At 40.4% G+C, this 22,485-nt stretch overlaps 1 protein-coding gene across 1 annotated transcript in view; it reads left to right on the top strand.

The window, feature by feature from the left end:
• Positions 1-22,485, top strand: part of poc1a (POC1 centriolar protein A) — a 51,435-nt gene that overhangs the window by 8,147 nt on the left and 20,803 nt on the right. Inside the window, exons 7-9 of the mRNA XM_033625586.2 lie at positions 451-584; positions 5,122-5,190; positions 5,431-5,574. Of these exons, the coding sequence (XP_033481477.1) occupies positions 451-584; positions 5,122-5,190; positions 5,431-5,574 (347 nt within the window). The remainder of the gene's footprint in view (positions 1-450; positions 585-5,121; positions 5,191-5,430; positions 5,575-22,485) is intronic.

Genomic DNA, 22,485 nt, shown 5'->3' with positions numbered 1-22,485 from the left:
TCTGGCCTGTTGAAGTGTCCTTGAGCAAGACACTAACTCTTAAATGCCCCTTAGGTGCTGGTGTATAAATAGAATTGTCATCTAATGTTAAATTTCAGAGAGAAAAGGTAAAGATTTCCAAGTGGCTTTAGATTTTTTAGGATTAACTTTGACAAACGTTAATTATTTTGTCTATATCTCAAATGTTATATATCTTTAAACTGTGCCACAGACATTGTTATTGTCATCATAATAATGTTCATCATAATCAATCAGTCAATCATAATCATTCCAAATTATTTAACAGGCAGAAAAAGGGAATTTTTAAAGCTGCAAAATACAGTACAATTACTTTATGTCTTTAATTGCACAATGATACACATTTGAATTACAATAACAAAAAGTGTGTTCTAGTCCTGTCATAATGTGTGTGTGTGTGTGTGTGTGTGTGTGTGTGTGTGTGTGTTTCAGTCCACAGTGGTGTGGTGAACAGCTTGTCTTTCCACCCGGCTGGTAATTTCCTCATCACTGCATCCAGCGATTCCACAGTGAAGATACTGGACCTTGTAGAGGGCAAGCTACTGTATACACTGCATGGACACCAGGTAGACACACACACACACACACACACACACATACACACACACGCTTATGACACATGGATACCATTTATATATCCTACAGGCCTAACTGTGCAGTTAACCCAGTCATGATCATGATAGGTCATGTCTGTAGTCTGCTGTTTCTCAGTGTGTGTGTGTGTGTGTGTGTGTGTAAGGTTTGGTGTGGACAGTTACGTGTGAGTGTGTTTGACATCTCCTTTGTGCATGTTTGATTCTGTGAAGTGTGTGAGCGTGTGTGCGTATGATGCCTTTTTTGTACGTGGTGTATTTTAGTACTTGCCAGGCGAGCGGGCTGCCCACTCATGATGACTCATCTCAGGGTTGTTGGAAGGAAACAGAACTGTGTTTCTGCCTCCGTTTCTCTGGATCCTCTCCTCCTCTTCTTCTCTTCCTCCTCCTCTCCGTTTCTGTCCCGTCCTTTTATTACGACTTTACCACTCCTCTTTGTGCGTTATCGGGATGTTTCAGCATTGCCGCCATCATTACCATCTTCGTTTTCCTCCCTGTCCTTCTCTATTAGCTCCCACCTCTCGTGCACTCACATTTTGGCTGGCTGGACCAGTAGGCCGGACGACTCGCTGACTGTATCTGTTTGTTTGAACAGCTGATGGACTGGCTTGCTGGCTAGTTGTGGAAATCGGTGGCTTGCCAGTACCACATGTGGTCCATCTGTTTATCTGTCCCTTTGTATACGTTGCCCGTCTCTCATTTCTGGCTTTTTTTTGTCTGAGTCTTTTGTCGTACTTCTCTTCAGCAGCTTGCCAACATTCTTCTTTTTGTCAAGATAAAAAAGCACTTTTCCCCCCTTCTAGCTTCACACCTCCAAATTTGTCATCTCCTTCACTCTGTCTCCGTTTCTGTTGTTGTTCTTTTTGGCTCAGTGGTGACTTTGCCAATCTGTTGGTGCTGGGAGCGCTCCGGGTGTTAATTGTCTCTCCAGTCGCATAGCTTGAAAATGGGAGAGACCCCCATCTGTTCAGTGTGGGTGTGTAGGTTTATATGTGTTTATGTGTCTGCTTGTCTGTGTATGTGTGCACACCCGTGTGCATGTACTCTATATGAAAACACATGAGGGCTCTAAGGGAGTGTTTTTTCTGTTGGATCTGACAAACGTGTTGTTTATCTCGCCTCAGGGGTTCCTTACCTGGCTGGGTAGAATCAGCGAAACTTAGGTTAATTTGTCTCTCTGCTCTGCTGTCTGACAACTGACTTTCACAGTGTGATCCCAAACTTTTTAATGAAGAAAGCCTTAAACTTTGTACACAAGTACACTTTAACTTTTAAAGACCCTGTGAAAGAGATGAGATGCAAGTGTTTAAATGCACTGCTAATTGAAACTGGTTGTAAGATGTAAAATAATGTCAGGTGAGATTTGATTTTAAAAGTTAAGTATGCAAAGAAAAAAATTATACTGATAGCCTTCATGCTGTTTTATAAAAGCTGGGGTGCTCAAAGTTTTTGTGACTAAATGCCCATTCACGAAGCCAGCAAATGATTGAGGGCCGCACAGGAAAATTATACACATCTCAATTCCACATTAAATTGCTAAACTGCGTCCTCAAAAACATCATCAGTGCTAACCAGCGTTGATGACAGAATGCAATTCCTGTAACACCCACAAGGTGCCGCTAGTTGCCATGCAGCCATTAGCGTTCTACAAGATGTCATTCCTAACCTGACAAACGCTTGTTGGTGGATGCAGTTTGATTCAGTAGCCAAGTAGTGTGTGAAATCTGAGCTTTTAAAATATAATAGGGCTATAGTTAGGGCTTTAACTATAGACTGAACACTAGCATTTTCATATGCCCGCCAACACAGACACAAAGAGTATAGAAGCAGATCAAGAGAAAGACCCGCCTCTCTTCTTTCCCTTATGAACTTGGATCGTACTCCAATCAGTTGGTAAAACTAAGCAGTGCTGATCAAATATAGACCAATATTCTGTTAATGCGTTGCTTATTTCTCCTCTAAAATGTCTTCAGAAACATATTCTAGCTAATCCTTTAACCATTATTTGAGATTGTTTGTTACCAGCTGGCGGCCATATTGCTTTCTATGTCAAAACAGACAAGCTTGCATTATGCCAACCACTGGTAGTGCGTTTATTGGTCATGTGCAGTGCTGTGCATTCTGGTAGTTGGTTGTTAGTTTTTTACCTCTTAATCAAAGTGAATGCCACAGTCCTTTTCTTCTGTTTTCTCAGTACAAGGTACCTTGTGGATTTTTTTTTACCAGTAGGAGTGCAATGAAGCAATGCTTTCAAGAGTGGGTCACTGTTGTGCTTGGTGCGTAGTGCATATGGATGATGTGATACACAGTCCTACTAAAGCTTTCATGCTGTTCCACCTATCAACAGTTAGTCGTGGTAAGAAATGTAACAATGCCCCAACAAAGACGAGGCAGAGGAGGACTTCAAGCAGGCGAATGGATGTAAACAATGTGGATTTCATATTCTTTCCAAATTAGTTTTTTGATAAAGGAAATTATTTGGCATTAAGGATACACATAATGTGTTGGATTTGATTGTTTACAGGAAACTCCACGGGGTACCTTTAAAATAAATGCCTATGGTGTACCAAGATGGCATCTGTTCATTTCAGTGCAATTTGCATTGCTGTTGCAAGGTGACGCCCAAATATAAACACGTTACTGGTGCTAGTGTGAGTTAAAGGACAAATGTAGACCTGCAGGTTTTCTGTGACGACAGAGTTCTACTGTTAACATCCTAAAATCTATGAATAGATTTTATTGGTTGGAATCTTAATGCTCCTGAGTGCCATTTATGTGTGATATACTGTATGTGTTTACAGTGGGAGGAAAGTGCAGAACTTTCTCCACAGTGTCAATTCTGACATGGAAACTTTTTAAATTGAATGCCTGTTTATCTCCTTTAAATGTAACTGGAGACATTCACATTCAAGACATTCTTTTTAAACGCTTGTGGAAATGTTAAATATTATTTTAGAAACACTACGAGACCGCATCATTACAGTTTTATAGCAGCATGGACTGGACACAGTGGATCAGTCATACATAAATGTAACCCTCTTTAACAGCTCTAAATGTATATTTTAAAGAAATAACTGCGTACAAAACATAACTAGTTCAAGCATGTAATCAGTTTTGTTAGTCATAACTTTATGGAGAGCACCGTGTGGGGCCTGTCTGCTTTCTGCAACCCCTGTTCATTTATCAGTACATAAAATGTGCCAGCGAGGTTCATTGCCCTGTCAGACTCCCTCCCTCTCTCTGTGTATGTGTGTGTGTGTGTGTGTGTGTATATGTGTGTGTGTGTGTCTGGCCATGGCAAGTGCCAGCCTGGCAGCAGGCATTAGTCAGAGCAGAGACAGAACATGCTGTCTGTCAGGCCGTCGCGTTGCCATAGTGACACTGTCTGCTTCTCTCAGGTGCTTCTGGGAAACCATTCCTCACCCAAACCAGCCTGTCTGGGTGCCAGCCGTAGGACACACAGCTCCTTTTTTTCCTCCCAGCAGCCTCCCCTTCCATTCCTCTCCCCGTCTTTTATTTCTTCTCTCCTTCATCCTCTCTTTGAACACAGTCAGAGGGCTCAGGCTGTAATCGTTGACCCTATTCTGCATTGTTATGAAGAGAAAAGGGAGGGGAAGAAAAGGTTTCTGAGTTTTTCAAGCTGGATTCTGTCTGCGCTCCAGGTTCATACACACACAACATGCCAAGCTGACATCTGCAGGTGATCCTTTTTGGCTCTGACCATGTGTGACCTCACCTCACCTGAGTCTCCGCTTTCTGTTATTGATTGCTCTGCCTCAGCCCCACACGCCCACTCCTTCCTCCACACACAGAAACACACACACATGCAGGAGCTGCTGTTCTTGAACATAATTCTCTTTCCTCAAAGAGGCAGAGTTTCCTAATGCTATGAGCTATAGACACAAAAAACACATAGTCTCCAGCTTCCATCTCATCATTGTACATCATGTATATAACCTTTGACATGAGTGTTAATTTATGGAGTGCTTACTTCCTCCCATTTTTGATATTAACATCTATACTTTCTTTGTAGCCATATTGTTTGTCAATTTGAAAATTAATTCATTCCATATTTTTTGAAAGGTAAACTTCACAGGAGTTGCTGTTTTTTGTCTGTAAAAAATATCACCAGCAAAAGCAAAAAACCAACCCCAGATTCACAGTCATTTGCTATATTTGTGTTTGTTTAGTTGCTGCGATTTTTGTAGCCTCCTCTTGGATCCGTGCTGCTGGCCTGGCACCTGGTCGCTACTCTTTTATAAAGTCTCCATCCCACCTGAGCACTGTGCCCAGGAACATCCTGACTGTAGCAAACAGGAAGAAAATTAAAAAAATACAGGCAGAGGGCCTGTATGTAACACCGAGTCGTTACCACCTAACAGTAAACGTAAATATGGGTTGTAAAAAGCTGCTTGTACAGCTTACCTGTGCAGTCATTCTTTGGGGGAGGACGGTCTTCTAGTATCATCTTCATTCTTCATCTCTCTTTTTCTCTTTCCCCTCACTCCAGGGTCCAGTGACCTGCGTGGCCTTTTCCAGGACAGGAGAGTACTTTGCCTCTGGAGGTTCTGATGAACAGGTGATCCTGACCAGATATAGCCTATTGATTAGCCATATTATATGTCTTGCTCATACAACTGATAGTGATGCAGAAAGGTGTATTGACAATTTCATCAAACAACACTCAAAACAATTAATTAAGAACTTCTTAAAGAGAAAGCAAAACTTTATTTACATGGCACATTTCATTCTTTGTTTGTAGGATTGTTGGTAATTTGTATTATTTTGAAATAAGCAATGATTTGCTTTCATCCTACAGGTAATGGTTTGGAAGAGCAACTGTGCTGAAGACAGTGATGGTGTCAGGCTGCAGCATAAAACTACTTCCAGCTTGCAGGCACTACCAGCCAGCTCCACAGCTCACCCCTCCTTTTACTCACATCCATCTGCACTGCGCAGCCAGGTAAGTTCAGACAGCTGGAGACAACCACATCCAACTGACAGCAAGTCTGCTTTGATGTCTCATTCAGATCCAGCTTTTTATGCAGTTACTTTTTATCCTAGACATGGACACAGCATGTACCCTTTCCTTTCCCCAACACACCTAACTCTTACTAGCACATGTTACTATGGTCTTTGGTGAATATTTGTTCCTGCACTGTTTAGATTTGATCAGGAAATCTCTGCATCATGTGTTTACATCATGATTATTGGCAGGCTCGGCTTTGATTGTTGATGTGATTTGAACCGATGTGAAGTAGAGTTTTGCCTGACTTCAACTTTTGTCAAGCAGTGTTGTTTGGTAGATTTTATTAAGGTTTTTTGGCATTTTCTGCTTTACTGGATACTTTGACAGTAAAGATACAAGGGCTGGATCTTAATATTTGACTGTTCGGATTTTCATTGGTTGGTTGGTATTCGAACACTGCTTTTTTTTTCTTTTTCTTTTTTTAATTTTGTATAAATATTAATCATATAATTATCAAAATACTAAATGTGTTGGAGTGGGTATGTCGTTTCTGCCCTTCTGTTTCACAGCACTTTGTCAGGCATTGTCTTAAATTCAGAGCCTATTGTTATGAGCATTTATGCAGGTCTGTAATTAACACATGATAAGCAAAATTGTCACAAGCTGTTGTTATGTCACAAATAATGCACTGATAGGACCTTATTCAACCAAAGGATTACAAACATGCATAAAATAAAACAAACCATTTGGAAAGTGTTTTTTAAATTATCAATTAGTGATACAAACAACAGTGCTGTAAAATAACAGTCCTCAAAAGTTATTGAAAGAATACCAAAAAATGGTATACTTTCTTGATAAAAAAAGATAGGGCAAAGTTGGGATATGATTTTACTGAACTATCCAACACGTCCTCATACCTAAATCACAGAATAGATCATTTGTCAGTGACTCCCAAAATGATATATACAACCTAGATAGATAGATAGATAGATAGATTAGATAGATTTAAGAAAAGACTGTGGTTTGTGTTAAAATAAGCATGTTTGTTTCGTGACTTAAGTTATGTACCTAAGTTAAAGTAAGTAAGCTATATCAATAAAAGTGCATTAGGTTGTGTATGCAAGTTAAAATAACTCAACACTGACTTCTGGTTACACATGGGACACAAACAGAGGTCTCATGTGTCAAAGTCCTGTGTTTGTTTGACCCATCCATCCCAACCTCTTCCCTTTTGTATGCCTCGTAACCACTAAGTCACCAAGATGCCCCATATTTCAATTGATTTTGCTCTTTGAAAATGTTTAAGGTTGATGATGTGATCATCTGGAACTTTATGATTTCAAGCCCATGGATTTCCATAACTGTTGCAACTCCAAAACCTTTTGATGCCAGAGGCTGCAATACATGTCTACCATGAAGAACAATTTTGGAGGTTATCAACAACAGAGTGATGACTTCAATATTCTTAGAGCTTTATCAGTCGTGTGGCTAAAATATGATTTTTTTCCTGAGGGCTGCTCAAGGAAAACTTTAATGAAGACTTCAAAACGATGTAAATGAGGGGTCATCTGCCAACTGGGAATAAACTATACACACAAATATACACACATATATGTCTGTGTGTGCAAGTGCTCACATTAGCACCAAAAAGACTAATTGAAACAAGCGTGCACACACATTTGCATGCATCTGTGGCAACTGGCTCAAAAATAAACCTAAAGAAACACGTGCACGTGCACAGATGCCCCTCAGTATTTCATGCTGCCTGTACGGCTGGCTTATTTCCTCCCTGCACATCCTTTGAAGTCTGCAGTGTGGCCCAAAGCTACATTCATATCTCACATGCAGGGCAAGAACTACCTAGTTATTCCAGCATCTACACTTTGATATGCAGGATGTTTTTCCCATCTTTCTGACCACATGAAATTAATGAAATATTAATCTGTGCCCAGCTTTTGATTACATCCTCAGTGCTGAAATGAGGCACTGACAAAGTTATAGGAAAGATGTCAATGAAAATGTTATTCCCTCAAGTGCACGTTATGCTAAGTTACTCACCTGGCTCGTTATGTTTATTTTTTCTTTTCAGAGACAATCCCATTTAAGTGTCTTTTATATTAGACGTCTGTAACTTACTACATATAAATGCTACAAGTTCTAATATCATTGCAGTACACGTGACACTGCACTACCCTGATTCATACTGTTTTTATTTAATTTGACAACTAAGAGGCTTGGACAATATTATGAGTCAATAAATGCCAGAGTCAGTTATACTTAAAAAATATTCGGATGGAGGTTTTCCAGACACTAAAGCTTATTTTGTGGCAGCATCGCCTCCATTTTCTTGACAGTAATTTAATAGAGCATCGGTAGAAGTCTCTACTTGCACTGATCCTACCACACCCTCTCTGGCTGCTATGTAAATATGTCCAGGAAGAAGTACAGATTTAAGCACATAGCTGTAGCACTTCAACCTAGTATTCAGTTTTAAGTGTGGATTTACTTCAGGTACATTCAGACTGGATGCAAAGATGATTTTAGTGGTGTGATTTGAGTTAGGCTGATGTATCATCAATAAAGACAAACAATGGGAACAGAATTTCAGTTTCTGCCCTGTTTTTGCTAAAACTGATTATTTAAGTGCTCGACTTTATTGAGTGGCTAGTAGTAACTCTCTGTAGCTCTACGGGATGCAAATTTGCGTTTCTGAGGATAGCCAAGGCAAAGTCTTGTGTAGCCAGCACTATCTCTGGTCTGGAATAACCAATTTTCTTTCTGCTTTAGGGGAAAAAACTGGCTTGTTTTTGTTTCTTAATCCAGTCACATTCGTCTTGGGTCACTAAACCCAGGATGCAACAATGGTGGTCTCACAAAACAGTGTCTGGGTGGACTTGTTTTGTTGGAACATTTGCACATGGGGAAGTGAGCATTCTCAGTGTGCAAAAGATAGTGTGATTAAACTTACTGGTAAAAGAAAGGCAAACACAATTTAATAATCAGTGCCCTGGAGGTGAAGCCTGACTGTACTTAAGCTCTGGAGGAGCTCACTGGACTCGTTAAAAAGCCAGACGGTTTGCTGACTGTATGTGGCTCCATAAGAACATTATTATGCTGATATCACAGAAGCTTGTGTGAAGTGGAACGGATCAGTACATTGGTGAAGTCAATGTCACTGGCTGTCACAGGTTGTTTTATTCGTTGTAGATCTTAACAATAATTCTCTGAAAGAACAAAGCAGGTGTGCCTTTTGGACAATCCAAATCTTTGTCAAAACAGGCCATTGTCAGTGCGCACGTTGTTGGCCCGGAGGTTGTCGTTATTTCCTGTGGTGAAGGGACTATGGAAACGGTCACATACAGACAGTGGAGGGAAGGGAGAATTCTGGGCCCAGGTGAAGGCTTATAGCCACAGTCTACATTTGGTGACTCAGACTAGCACATTTTCATTACCACTCAATAATACTTTTATTCCCATGTCTATATGGCAATACTGAATCTGTGCAGTTCACTGGTTTTTCAAGTTATTGTTTCTAAAAACAGCAAATTAACACGTTAGACAAACTGAAAACAGAAAATCCTTTCACGTGTGTTTCATGTGTGTGTTTGCAATAAAAGTTAAATGACATGAAGATGACAAGATCAGACCAAAAGATTTATGATTAGAAACAAACAGAAAGTGAGAGAATAGTGCAGCTATTAATGATGTTTAAACACCCAAAGACCTTGTCAGATGTCACACACATGCACACACACACAAACACACACACATGCATACACAAAGGGGACAAGGTGTCACCGGCTGGCGGGGGAGCCTCATGGAATGGTTTGGATTTCAACCCCTTTGACTGCTACAGTGTTACTTACATCAACAAGGGCACAGCCAAGGTCCTCTCTCTCCCTCACACACACACACACACACACACACACACACACACACACACTCGCCTTTGCTTTCTCTTATTGATCACTCTGCTGGAAGTTAAAATCCACTCACAGTGACGCTGCCTTGTCTTTACACTTTACTGGAAATCCAGAATAGCGTAAGACTCATAATTAATAATGTATGTAACAGATGAAAAAAACAGATGTGGTGTGATACTAAACCAGCACAAGTAAGGTTGTCAAAAGTATAAGTAAGTAGTTCTCTGATACCGAGTGTATATGTGTAGATTTTTATTTTGTATTTTTTGTTTGTGTTGTCTGTCTGTAACTTATGTTGCTGCCTGTCATGACCAGGACACTCTTGACAAAGAGATGTTAAACCTCAAAAGGTTTTTTCCTGGTTAAATAAAGGTTAAATAAAACAGCGAACACATGGACAGTTTTAGTTTTGTCATTGAAACTTCAAAATTCTGATGTCTGGTGGTTCTTTGGCCTTCTTAGGCCTAGTATTTGCAAGCAAGTATTTAAGCACCATATGCAAAGGCTGTTATTTCTAACATCTCCTTCACACTGACTTGAGCAGTTTAAGTGCTTTTAATGTCCTTTAAACACCTCTTTTCTTTATCCATGCACCCTTAGGGGCTCTTTTTCCTCTCCTCTGTCTGACTGTGCCTTTCTTTCTCGCTGCTGCAATACAGGATTGTAAACTGATTTTAATAGCTCCTCCACTCAACAGCCGTTATTACAGACGTGCCTCAAAGGGTGATTAGAAAATGGGCAGTTGGACCATGGGGGGAGAGATGATTAGGGCAATGCGTGAAGTGTATTCTCCTTTTCTGAGAACTACTGTTCTTGTAAAAACCCCACTGAAACCTTTTTTTTTTTGGAAAATATGTTGTTTGAAATTCAGCTGTCAAAAAGCTTCACTTTTACTTTGGCTGAGAAACAAGGTGCAAAATGGTTCAGCTGTTTGTGTTGACTCTATTTGAGAAGACACATTTTTGGCATTTCATAATCGTGATAGATGTTTCAAAAATTGCGATTACAGTAGTTACATGATGGTATAACTTGTGCCTGTAATTACAGTGATGCTATAGGTTTTTTGACAGTGCATGAATGCATGTAGAACGTCTCGTGGCTGAATAGACTCTAAACACAGAACCATGAATGTATGATCAGAAAAAAATCGATGCAAACCCTGTGCATGACTGAAGTGATTCATCACGTGTCTGCAAAGGCAACAAGTGTGTGTGGTTGTAATGATGAGGTTGGCTACAGAGAACAGAGACATGTAGGTAGAGTTTGACCTTTTGATTTTTTTGGCTTTTGTTGACTGCTGCATGTTAAACATGTTACTAATGTTGCTGTTACAACAGAGGCTTCTTGTGCAGTGACAGGTATCATATCCACAGGGATCACTCAGCTTTAATTGAAACATAAGTCATAAAAAATTGAAATGGTTGATACAATAATAACAGGCTGCTTTGGCATTTGACTTCACACATTAGTAAACTTCTGCTAATACCTTATAAATATTTTGAATGCTGCATATTTACAGTTAGAGTTTGCGCATACAAATGCACATTAACCTCATTAACCTGAGTCAGTTGCTGGCAGTAATATTTCTTTTATCCTCTTACGAGTTGTCAGATGCCAGTTAAAGTAATAGTAGTAGCTGCACCTGGAAGTGCGAGTTTCCTAGATTTTCCTTTTCATGTATTATTTATCCATTCATAATTTATTATTAATACAGGCCCCTTTCATCTCTCATAAACTGCCGCAAGTCTCAGACACGTGTTGCCTGAGAGGAAGCAGAGAGGAGAAAAATGTCACCAGCTCGCCTAAATGTGCTCGTTTCCTTTTCTCTTGGAAAGAATACTCCAAGGCTTAAAAAGTTTTAAAGGAGAGAATGAAACACAGATAGGCTCTCTAATTAGGGCTGAATGATTAATTGAATTCAAATCGACATCACGTTGTAATAGGATACAATTTGTAAGTTGCAAAAGCTGCGATAAAACACAGGAATCACCTGACACAGTGAAGCTTTCCAAGCTCGCATGCAGCTCTACACTCCATGTGACATTCTGGAAATGAGAGTAAATAAAGATAACAACTTGTTCTTGTGTTCGTAGGACAGTTGAATGGCTTAAAAAACGGACTACCATTGTGTCAAGTAGGCAGACTACCACCCACTAATGCTGACTTGTTTAGACATTTGGCAGAGCAGTCAGGTGTTGAGATTTGTTCATTTCAGTGTGTGTGATTTTTGTTACTGTAACTTAATAAGATTCATACTGACAAACTGATTAAAGAGAGGCACAGAAATCTAGATGTTATCAGCCTGTTTATGCTCACACAATCTTTAGAAATTGGTGGTTGTACATCCAAAACCCCATATACCATGGAAAATACACTGTATAAAACAATAGTTCAACAGCACCACTTACTACACTGTCCAAAATGACCATACAGTTGAATCATACCTTTCTAAAACTAACAAAAACAACAATATATCATTGATAAAGTTATGATTTATTGTAAGGTTGTTGTATTAGACAGAATTAGTTTTAGCTAGGCGTACCTACTGTGATACATCGGCAACTGAGTATGTCTTTTACCTTCAGATATATTTATCTATTTGTCCAGTGTAGCATTTAACAGCTTAACAGTGCGATTATAGGTGCGTTTACACCAAAAGTTTAACAAAAATGTAGTGATAAAAGGTAAATTTGACTAAGTGCAATGGAAACATACTCAGTAAATAAATGATGATGTGCAGTCATGACGTGCTGTCACTGCATTGGCCACTGTAAGCTCTTTTCATTGTCTCTGGATGACTTTTAACTTTCATAGTATTCACATGGTGCTGTTTCCGGCGCTCTTCAAAAACACATAGCTGTAATATTCGTTGCTCAAGACTCTCTGTTTTCAGTGTCCAGTGTGCTCTCTGTTATTCTACATCCACTGTTTTCCTTCATTTCAGGTTCGACTGGTGCTCCTTAAATTTTGTCATTGTTGTGCTCTCTTCTTCTGCAGTGGTGTTTTGGCACCTGACATGAGAATTAGAGCCACTTGCTACTTCTGAATCAACTCCCTCTAGCCTCAAGTGGTCATTTAAAGAACTGCAGTTTTTGGCACTTCCGCACTAGAGGTTGTTTCGATATGTGGTACTAATGCGCTCATAAAACAGTCAGTGTTTTATCATTAACATTACATGTATTATTTTTTCCAGCCAGCACAGTGGTAGATACCCATTAAGATGATAATATTAATAGACAGCCACAGGTCTTTTTCAGAGATAATTGTGGGCTGAGGCTTGTGGCACAGAGTCTGGTCTGGAAAGCGGGCAGAACGACAGCCCTCTAGTCTGGATTTAAATCATCTAATGTGACCTAGGTGTTAAAACCATCCCTCCTTGCTACGCTGAACATCTAGCGAAACACACAACCGCCTTTTGCTATGATTCATTTCACCAGGGAAGAAACTGACTAATGAGACAGTAATGCTGTATTTATTCATACAGATGCAAAGGCCACCCATGGCTGCTGCCCTCTCAGAATAAAATCCACAGGGATTTCATAAGTAGCTAATTTGATATGCTGATCCTTTAATGTACTTGGATGCGAAGCTCCATGATAATTTGCCAGTGATAGGCGCTCTGCCAGGAACATGTAGGCCTATTTGTTAAACACAATAAGCCAGCTTTAAAATGAGGTCTCTCCACCTAAACATTGAGCGCGCGTGCGGTTCAGTCAGGCTGTCTCCGTGCTCGACACAGCTGAGCAAATCTTTATGTGCAGCTCTTTGGGCGTGTGAGAATAGATGTATCAGTGTGTGTGTGTGTGTATGTGTGTGTGTGTGTGTGCGCATGAGTGAGTGAGTGCCAACCATTGCTGACAGGCAGATCAGCTCTCTCTGATCACATCCGCCTTAATCCCTCCATCCATCCCCTCCTCAACCCGCCCTCCCCCCTTCCTGTCTCTAGCTTCACATCTGGGTCTTTCTCCCGCTCACGTGTGCAGACAGACGAGCTGCACACTCACAGCAGGCTTCCCTTCACAGCTCAACACACACACACATCACTGCACCGCTCGACTCAGCTTTAGGATGTGAATCGGAGAGTGGGGAGGGTGTTCTGAGACTGCAGTAGCTGTATGAACTTCTGTCTCTTTCACCATCATTTATCTGTGCTATAGCAGACCAAACTTTACCAGCACTGTCGCCAATTAAAGACTCGACAAGCAGTGAAACAATCCACGAGGATATATTTAAGACCTCAGAGCAGTGTGCTGAAGACTGCAGTTTCTGATATAGTTTGTGGTTGCATGTGTTCATCTTTAAGGTGCTGCTATGGAAAGGCAGGTGGTATTGTTCTGACAGCGGGAGTTGAATGCATTTGACAGCAGGGGACAGAGGGAAAGGCAGGGGTGTGTGACAAGAGAGTGCTGAAAACAAGATAGCAATGGAGTTAAAGAGAGCCTAATGGTCTAGTGGAGCGAGAGAACATCAGCGAGAGGGAGAGGGGAAGGTAGAAAGTGGGAAAACAGGGCGAACACGTGAGCGAGCCACACAACATAAGCACACCGGTGACAAAAAATAAAGAGGGTCGAGATGGTCGAGAAGAGTGGCAATAATGACAATGTGAGAGCCATTATCAGAAACCTGTTAATCATTAAAGACAGAGAGAGAGAGTAAAAGAGATGGGTATCAGGAGAGATATGAAAAAGCGGGCAGAGAAAAGAGTAGTGGGGAGAGAAAAGGGGTTATATAAAAAACAGTGGGGGGAAGCAGTCAGAGAGAAATGGAAAATGAGAGTGAGAAGTTGACTAAGTAGCACTGATAAAGGGGTTTAGTGAGAAACGCCCTCCCGTGTCGATTCTGTAAGCTATAGCCAAGGCCAGAAGCATAAGTCAGAGCTGAGTCACGTCACAGGCTTCATTCATCAAAAAGCATCACTAGCAGTTTGTCATGAAATGTTTGCTCCACTGTAATTAACTGAGATGTCAACAGATGGTAAAAAGATTTGTCTACATCTTATGGCTGTATTGTGACACACACCCACACTCCAGCCTTACCTTTTCAATCAAAGAGAGAGATATTGTTTATTGTATATTTTAATTAGCCTCAGAAGATGGATTGTCTTTGCTTGCAGCAGAATGTTTCAGTCTGTGGAGGGTTTTTTTCACACTGTACAATAATGCACTGCCGACTTTGGCTTCCTCTACAAGATCTGTAATGGCCAGCTGTGCTCGCAGTAATGTAAAGGAAAGGGTGGGCTTGGATGATTGGTATGATTTAGAAGTAAAACACAGACATTATCCTTAAACAGTCAATTTAAGCTCTTAGACATGTTAAAGAGGGACAGCTGGTATGTACACACATTGTACTCCAGGGTCCATATTGCTGTTACTTACGGCATTTGTCTTCCCTCTGTAGATAAGTGGGTGCAACATTACATTAAAATGTCTCCAGTGGAGTTTAATAGGGCTGCCCCCTACATGTCAGTGGTTTGAATCATCAGTGGAGAAGCCCCCTGTGTCGACTTGCATTTTTTAGTTGAGTCACTGCACTTTTTTTAGACAAATTTTAATGCATCAGCCTGAAGTGCAGAGTCTGATTCGGGTACTGGTCCATAGTTTAATAGGAGAACATACAGCTGAACAACTTAAGAAAATATTTACTTGAGATTTTCCTGGCTGATACTGCAGTCGGGATTTAGATTGCAATATTTTCTATACATGAAACTACAGGCCTGTGTTTGCGGTCAGCTTAGAGTTTGTTTACACCTGATAATAATAATAATAGGGGTGTAACAGTTCACAAAATTCATGGTTCGGTTGGATACGACACAGTGGTGTCATGGTTCGGTACGTTTTCGGTACAGAAAAAAAGTAGAAATGCCAGGGGAAATTCTGTGATTTAAAAAAAAAAAACTCCTTTTATTTTATGTAATTTTAATTTAGTTATTTATTAGAACTAACATCATAAAGTATATGGCAGCACGGTGGTGCAGTGGTTAGCATTGTCGCCTCACGGCAAGAGCATTCCTGGTTTGAATCCTGGGCTGGGGAAGCCCCTCTGAGTTGCATGTTCTCCCCCCGTGTCAGCGTGGGTTTTCTCCGTAGTACTCCAGCTTCCTTCCACAGTCCAAAGACATGCAGGTTAATTGCTGACTCTGAATTGTCTATAGGTGTGAATGTGAGTGTGAATGGTTGTCTGTTTCTATGTGTCAGCCCTGTGATAGTCTGGTGACCTGTCCAGGGTGTGCCCTGCCTCTCGCCCAACGTCAGCTGGGATAGGCTCAAGCCATTGAATTGACTACTCAGCAACATTCAAAAGTTGCATCTAATAGATCTAATTATGTCAGCTGCATAGTTTGCCAGTTATGGCAGTAGTGACAAACTGGTAGTAAATCACATCTGACAGTGTTTTGACATCAAATTCACAACCCTAATGCTGCTGTTGACAGCTCTGTACTGTCGCTGCTTGAGCCAACATTGACTGACAGGACCGACTACGTCACCCCTCTGAATCCCGAAGGTCCTAGTTCAAAGCTGTTAAGATGATAACCTTAAAGTGATAATGCTGTGTGACTACAAGTTTATGAATTGTTTCTGAAAACTCTGTTCACTAGCCGTTTAGACTTATGATACAGACACATGAATGCATTATTATTATAGGCCTTTTTCATAGCAGACATTTGGACCTTTCATAGTGGAAAAAGCACAGGTGTTACTAATAACATTAATGGTGACTGTGTTTCATTGAGGTGTCCCTGTAAGCCGTGACAGTGTGACAGTCGGCCAGTGTATACAATACCATGACCCCGAAACTGAATCAGCTAAATAGAATCCAGCCATCATTCATTTTATTATTTACACCTGTATTCCTGCTGTGACATGTCAAAATGTTGTCTAAGAAAACGGAGCAATAGCCAAGAGCTATTTGTGGTTTTCTGTTGACACTTAATTAATATTAATTAGCTGCAGCTGAGTAAGTATGCCAGCTACAGTTGTCACTATAGCCAATGAAATCAACCGCTGCCCGTTTAAACCTCCACTACAGCTTAATGGAGCTTAATACGACATTCAGAGCATATCTATGACACAGCGTTTGAGCCAGAATTGTCTGCACACGGCTCTCAACAGAGCTAAAATTGCTAAGAGTGCTAGCAATGGCAACAATGCTGACAGCGGTAACAGTGTTAATGTGGGGTAGAACTAGAGGGACTGCTGTATGATCATGGTGCAGAACGATGACGATTAGCTAGCCAGTGCACGTGTGGAACAAAGAAGCTTGGATTACAACACACACAAAGGTAACATGCCTTCATTATCTGCTCCGAGCATCATTACTCCACTACATCTGTACGTAGCAAAGTGTTTTACTGCTCTGTTAATTCTCTGAATGCTGTATAGAAGTTATGATCAAAAGCAGCGCTCTTTGAAATTGCACTATCTGCATAGAAATGATGAACCATTCAGCATTTAGGAGAGCATTTTTACAAATAAAACTTTGGTGTTTACATTTTGTTCTAATGTTGAAAGAAATCCTATAAAAGTGTTGGAGATTGTCAGTTAACACTATCCACAATAGACCTGTGTAATGGCAGACATTTTAGACTTTCAAAGCACAGGTGTAACTAATAACATTAATGATGGCTCTGTTAGATGTCCCAGTGTGTATAATACCAGAGCTCTGGCACTGGTGCAAGGTCATGAAATGTAGCCATCCTTAATGTTATTGGTTACACCTGTGTCTGACATGGTGCGTATTGAGTAAACGGCATGACTCGTGCTCTTTCTCAACTGGAAACTCTTACTATCGCAGTCATCGCTGTTATTCACACATAAAACCCAGCTGAATGCAACAAGTTGTAAAGGGTCGGATATGCACCGGCGTCCCTGGAGCAGAAAGAGGATCAAGTTGGATTCAGGGTCATTTGGCAGATGCTTTCTGTTAGGAGAGGTTATACTTGAACCTGTAACTATCAGAACATCACCTTGCTGCGCCTGCTGTGTGAGTTTATGGATTTTTCAAGTTTTGGTGAAGATCAGCTAAAATGTCTTCATGGTATCAGGTGTCTTTAAGGTATATTTGTATTTTTTGTTTATTTATTAATCTGTTTACAGCCATCCTCTGTTGATATGGCCATTTTGCCTGCATATCACTCTGTTAAGATGGAAATTGATTGAGAAACCAGCTGTAAAGAAATTTTACACCTCTCTTCATATGAATGTTTCACTTGCTCTGTTCTCAAAAAAAATCAGGTGCTCTGTGTATAAATGTGTGTGTGTGCATGCATGTGGAGTGATGAACGGTTTTGTTGCAGCTCGCAGGGTGTATTGATGCCTCGCTGTGTCAGACTAAGAGTTTAATTTGGGCCTCAGGAAATTTTCCACTGTTGGTTTTTCCACTCCAGGTGATTCATTACGAGGGTGGTTACTGTGTGTGCCGTGTTTGCGTGTGCACGCGTGTGTACACTTTTGCGTATCAGGGTTTTCCCTGGATCCACGTAAAGCTACGGCGGTACAGGACATGTCGAGTTTGCAGAGGAATATATTGTTTTAGCATCAACACCGCTATGTACACATCATGTAGCAAAGGATGGTATGTAATAAGGTAAAGTCAGGGTACACTGTGTAAACTGTTCTAGTGCTTTACCTCAAATGACAGCTAGAAAAGTTTACTTTTTCATGACTAACCTGAAAGACAAACAGTTCACTCACAATAGTGTAATTTGGTCTGATTTGGCAACGTCAAACATGCAGTGAAAAAACTTGCTAACAAGTGGTGTGAAATTTTAAATGCAAGGAAAAATGCCACATTTATTTTTACCAGTATTTGATAATATTTTGGTTTAAATATTTTTATGTTCAAAACCCTGTGTGTGTATGTGTGTGACAACAAGTGCATATCTGTACGCGTGTATGCCTACGTCCATTTTTGCCTCTGCTTTTCTGTATCAGCATGTGTGTTTATCTGGGGACCAGCGCTCGGTGTGTGTTTAAGCAGCTGTTTTAATACAAAGCTATAAGTCGTACTCTCAACAAGAGTTAATCCAGTCTTGGTGGAGCTTGTAGGCTCAGCAGAACCGCTCCATTGTCTCCTCTCTCTTTCTCTCTCCCCCCTGTCGTTGTGCAGCCTCCAACAGAAGATCAGAGCAGGGAATCAGACTGGTAGCACTATATAATAAAGCACCATAGCAAAATTAGGAAATCTACTGATACTGTTTTTCATTTATTCATCAGGTTCACAGGTGATGATGATCATGTAGTTCACACTTGAATATAAATTATCAGTAGTACTGTGCCATAATTAACCATCTTCATTCAGCATTTTGAACGTTTCCTGGTGACAGAGTGGTCGAAGGCTAATAATACATATGTACATGTAACTGCACTGTCCCTGATTCTCTGTCAACTCTTCCTCCTCAGCTTTACATGAATGTGTCCTGCATAGCAGTTGTCACTACACCAATGACTTAACTTGTCTGCTCCATAAAAGTGTTTTCAAGTTGTCCTTCTGCCTCTCCCATTCTCCTGAACACGATATCCCAGTAAAGCCGTAAGAGAATTTCCTGAAATTTGGCAAAAACCTCCACGTGCGCTGGAATGACCTGATTAGAATTTGGTGGTCAAAGGTCACTGTGACTTCACAAAATATGTTTTGGGCCATCACTCAAGTATTCACAGGTTAATGTCTCACACAGCATCACACAGATGTCTAATAGGATAAAAGATGAAGTGATGACATTTGATATCCAAAAAGTTAAGGTCAACTTCACTGCAACATCATAATGTTTTCTGATCATGATTCAACGCAATACGTCAGGAACAGAGGGGGAGACATTTGGTCAGAGACTGAATTGGTGACACTAATTTTGGTTCTCCACCTTGAAACTGTGCTGATTGTATAGATCTGTGCTGCTGACTTAAAGATTAATGTGAAACATCATTTTTTTTTTAGAATTTGTAGCTTCTTTACAGCGACGTCCGCATTTGAAGCATTATACTGTCATTGGTACAACTTTGTGTCCATCACCAGCTCACTGGTTTTGCTGGTACTGAGCTTCAGATTTAAGTTGCATCATGTAATGAAGCTCTCTATCAGTCCTCTGTGCTCCTCTACATAAGTAGTCTCTAATAGCCTCTACGCTTAATATCTTTTATTAGATTCCCTTAAAGCCTTCTACATATATATTATATGAGTCTAGAGAGACATGGATGTAAACTGCAACCTGACTGGTTGCGGAGGCATGCAGATCAAAATAGTGCTGATTAAATTGGAGTTAGGTATTTGGTTGTATGAGCATAATTTACTTATTTAACATCCAAGTCATTACATGGGAGCATATGACCTGAACATCTATGAAGTTCCTACCTGAAGTTATTACAGTGTGCAGTGACAGTGAAGGTATATTCACTGACCTACTGCTGTAATTCATGGTGTCCACTTGTTGAATAGTCTGAATAGTTTTTGTTATAGATGACTTTGTTCACCTAATTCAAGCAAATATTAAAGCAAAAGAAGGGGCAGGAAAGTTAATCCAGTCATTTAAGGACAAACAGTATCTACATCACTGCACAAACACACGTGCACACTCTCATGGGTACATTTAGATTTTTTAGCAAAACACTGAGTGATTGGGCAGCTTCTTTTCTCTTTATCAGCTTCTTTTCTCTGTATCAGAAGTAACCTGTCTGCTCCTCAGTCTAGGCATGCACCATGTAATATATTGAAATCACACTGAGTACTGAACCAACTGCAAGTTGGTGGCAAAGTGCTGAAGGGCATTTAGTTCCTCCTCTGACATTTTCCTTCTCAGCAGTTGCAATTGATTGTTTCCGTGTGATCTCATTTTCACATCTAACACTTCCGTGCAGAGCGAGCTTTCCTACAACCAACCCTTTGTTTCATTCTTTATGTAATATCTAATGGCTTTGTATCATTTGTTAATCATGTTGATACAGTTTCAGTCAAGGAGTGTCACATTTAGTGAAATTTCTTTCAGTGTTTATTGTTTTATTTAGACAGAACCAGCACAGGAACACATTTAACAAGTCACATCAAGGAGCACCTCATAGCTCGTCATACATGACTGTAGGGAATTGCTGCCCATTGTATAGTGACAGTACCGCTGTCTGTGGTGAATGTGTAGAGCCAGGTGACAGCTGACAACTCTGCTCATCTGGCTTCATTTAGGAAGAGCACAGTTTGACACAGAGGTCTCGAACATGCTTAACTGAGTGTGAATAGAATTCCTGTTGCGTGGTGATGAGTAAAACAGTTGTTGTCTCCCTCACTGAGATGCAGACGAGATGTTGTCGTCTTGGAACAGATGTACACTCACACACATGTACACACACATTGTTCTTCACAACCAGACAGAGGTCTGCCGAGACAGACAGAAATATGGAGACACCTATAGATGTGTGCACACAGTTTTTAGTCACATAGACATGGTTATGGAGAGATGTGGTCACTGACCTCCATGTGTTTATGTCTCACTGAATTAATCACAGAGCAGACAGACTGACTGGCAATTTCAATGTGTGTGTGTGTGTGTGTGTGTGTGTGTGTGTGTGTGTGTGTGAGTGAGTGAGAAAGAGAGAGTCGACAGTTTCCCTCTTTTGACTCAGTCATCTGAAGTCTATGTAAAAGGCTCCGTCATGGAAACAAAATCCATTTAAACAAGGTGTTGATTGTTTTCCAATGTCGGGTGCATTTAAGTTCTTCCTGTGTTGTTACACTCTGTGAGAAAATAAAAGAGAAGTTAATTCGCACTTTATTATTATTATTATTTTTGAACTGTTGTTTTTGTCATTAGTACTTTCCTGCAGAATGTAAATATTATATATCAAAAAAGCAGGGTTTTTTTAAATTTTTTTTGGAACAAGGTTGATTTTTCAGAGCTTTTAAACTACCAATAAAAGCATCAACCAGTCACACTGTATGAAACAGGCCTCACTTCACAATGCCATGGCAATGGCGAACCTGGTGCAAGTGTTGCAAATTTGTTGTGCTGCTGTTATGGCTTTGGTGCAGCTAAATATGTCTCATTTTGGGTCATTTATTTGTCATACCTCCAGTGTGTAAAGAGTGCTGAAAGTCAATTAATCAATAAGTTGACAGAAAAATGAATTGAAAAAGAAATAAAAAAAATATATATATACAGTACAGGCCAAAAGTTTGGACACACCTTCTCATTCAATGCGTTTTCTTTATTTTCATGACTATTTACATTGTAGATTCTCACTGAAGGCATCAAAACTATGAATGAACACATGTGGAGTTATGTACTTAACAAAAAAAGGTGAAATAACTGAAAACATGTTTTATATTCTAGTTTCTTCAAAATAGCCACCCTTTGCTCTGATTACTGCTTTGCACACTCTTGGCATTCTCTCGATGAGCTTCAAGAGGTAGTCACCTGAAATGGTTTCCACTTCACAGGTGTGCCTTATCAGGGTTAATTAGTGGAATTTCTTGCTTTATCAATGGGGTTGGGACCATCAGTTGTGTTGTGCAGAAGTCAGGTTAATACACAGCCGACAGCCCTATTGGACAACTGTTAAAATTCATATTATGGCAAGAACCAATCAGCTAACTAAAGAAAAACGAGTGGCCATCATTACTTTAAGAAATGAAGGTCAGTCAGTCCGGAAAATTGCAAAAACTTTAAATGTGTCCCCAAGTGGAGTCGCAAAAACCATCAAGCGCCACAATGAAACTGGCACACATGAGGACCGACCCAGGAAAGGAAGACCAAGAGTCACCTCTGCTTCTGAGGATAAGTTCATCCGAGTCACCAGCCTCAGAAATCGCAAGTTAACAGCAGCTCAGATCAGAGACCAGATGAATGCCACACAGAGTTCTAGCAGCAGATCCATCTCTAGAACAACTGTTAAGAGGAGACTGCGCCAATCAGGCCTTCATGGTCAAATAGCTGCTAGGAAACCACTGCTAAGGAGAGGCAACAAGCAGAAGAGATTTGTTTGGGCCAAGAAACACAAGGAAT

The sequence above is a fragment of the Epinephelus lanceolatus genome, chromosome 1 (genome assembly GCF_041903045.1).
Source record: "Epinephelus lanceolatus isolate andai-2023 chromosome 1, ASM4190304v1, whole genome shotgun sequence".
NCBI lineage: Eukaryota > Metazoa > Chordata > Actinopteri > Perciformes > Serranidae > Epinephelus > Epinephelus lanceolatus.
Note: the sequence above shows the minus strand (reverse complement) of the source record. Positions and strands in the feature narration are given on the sequence as shown.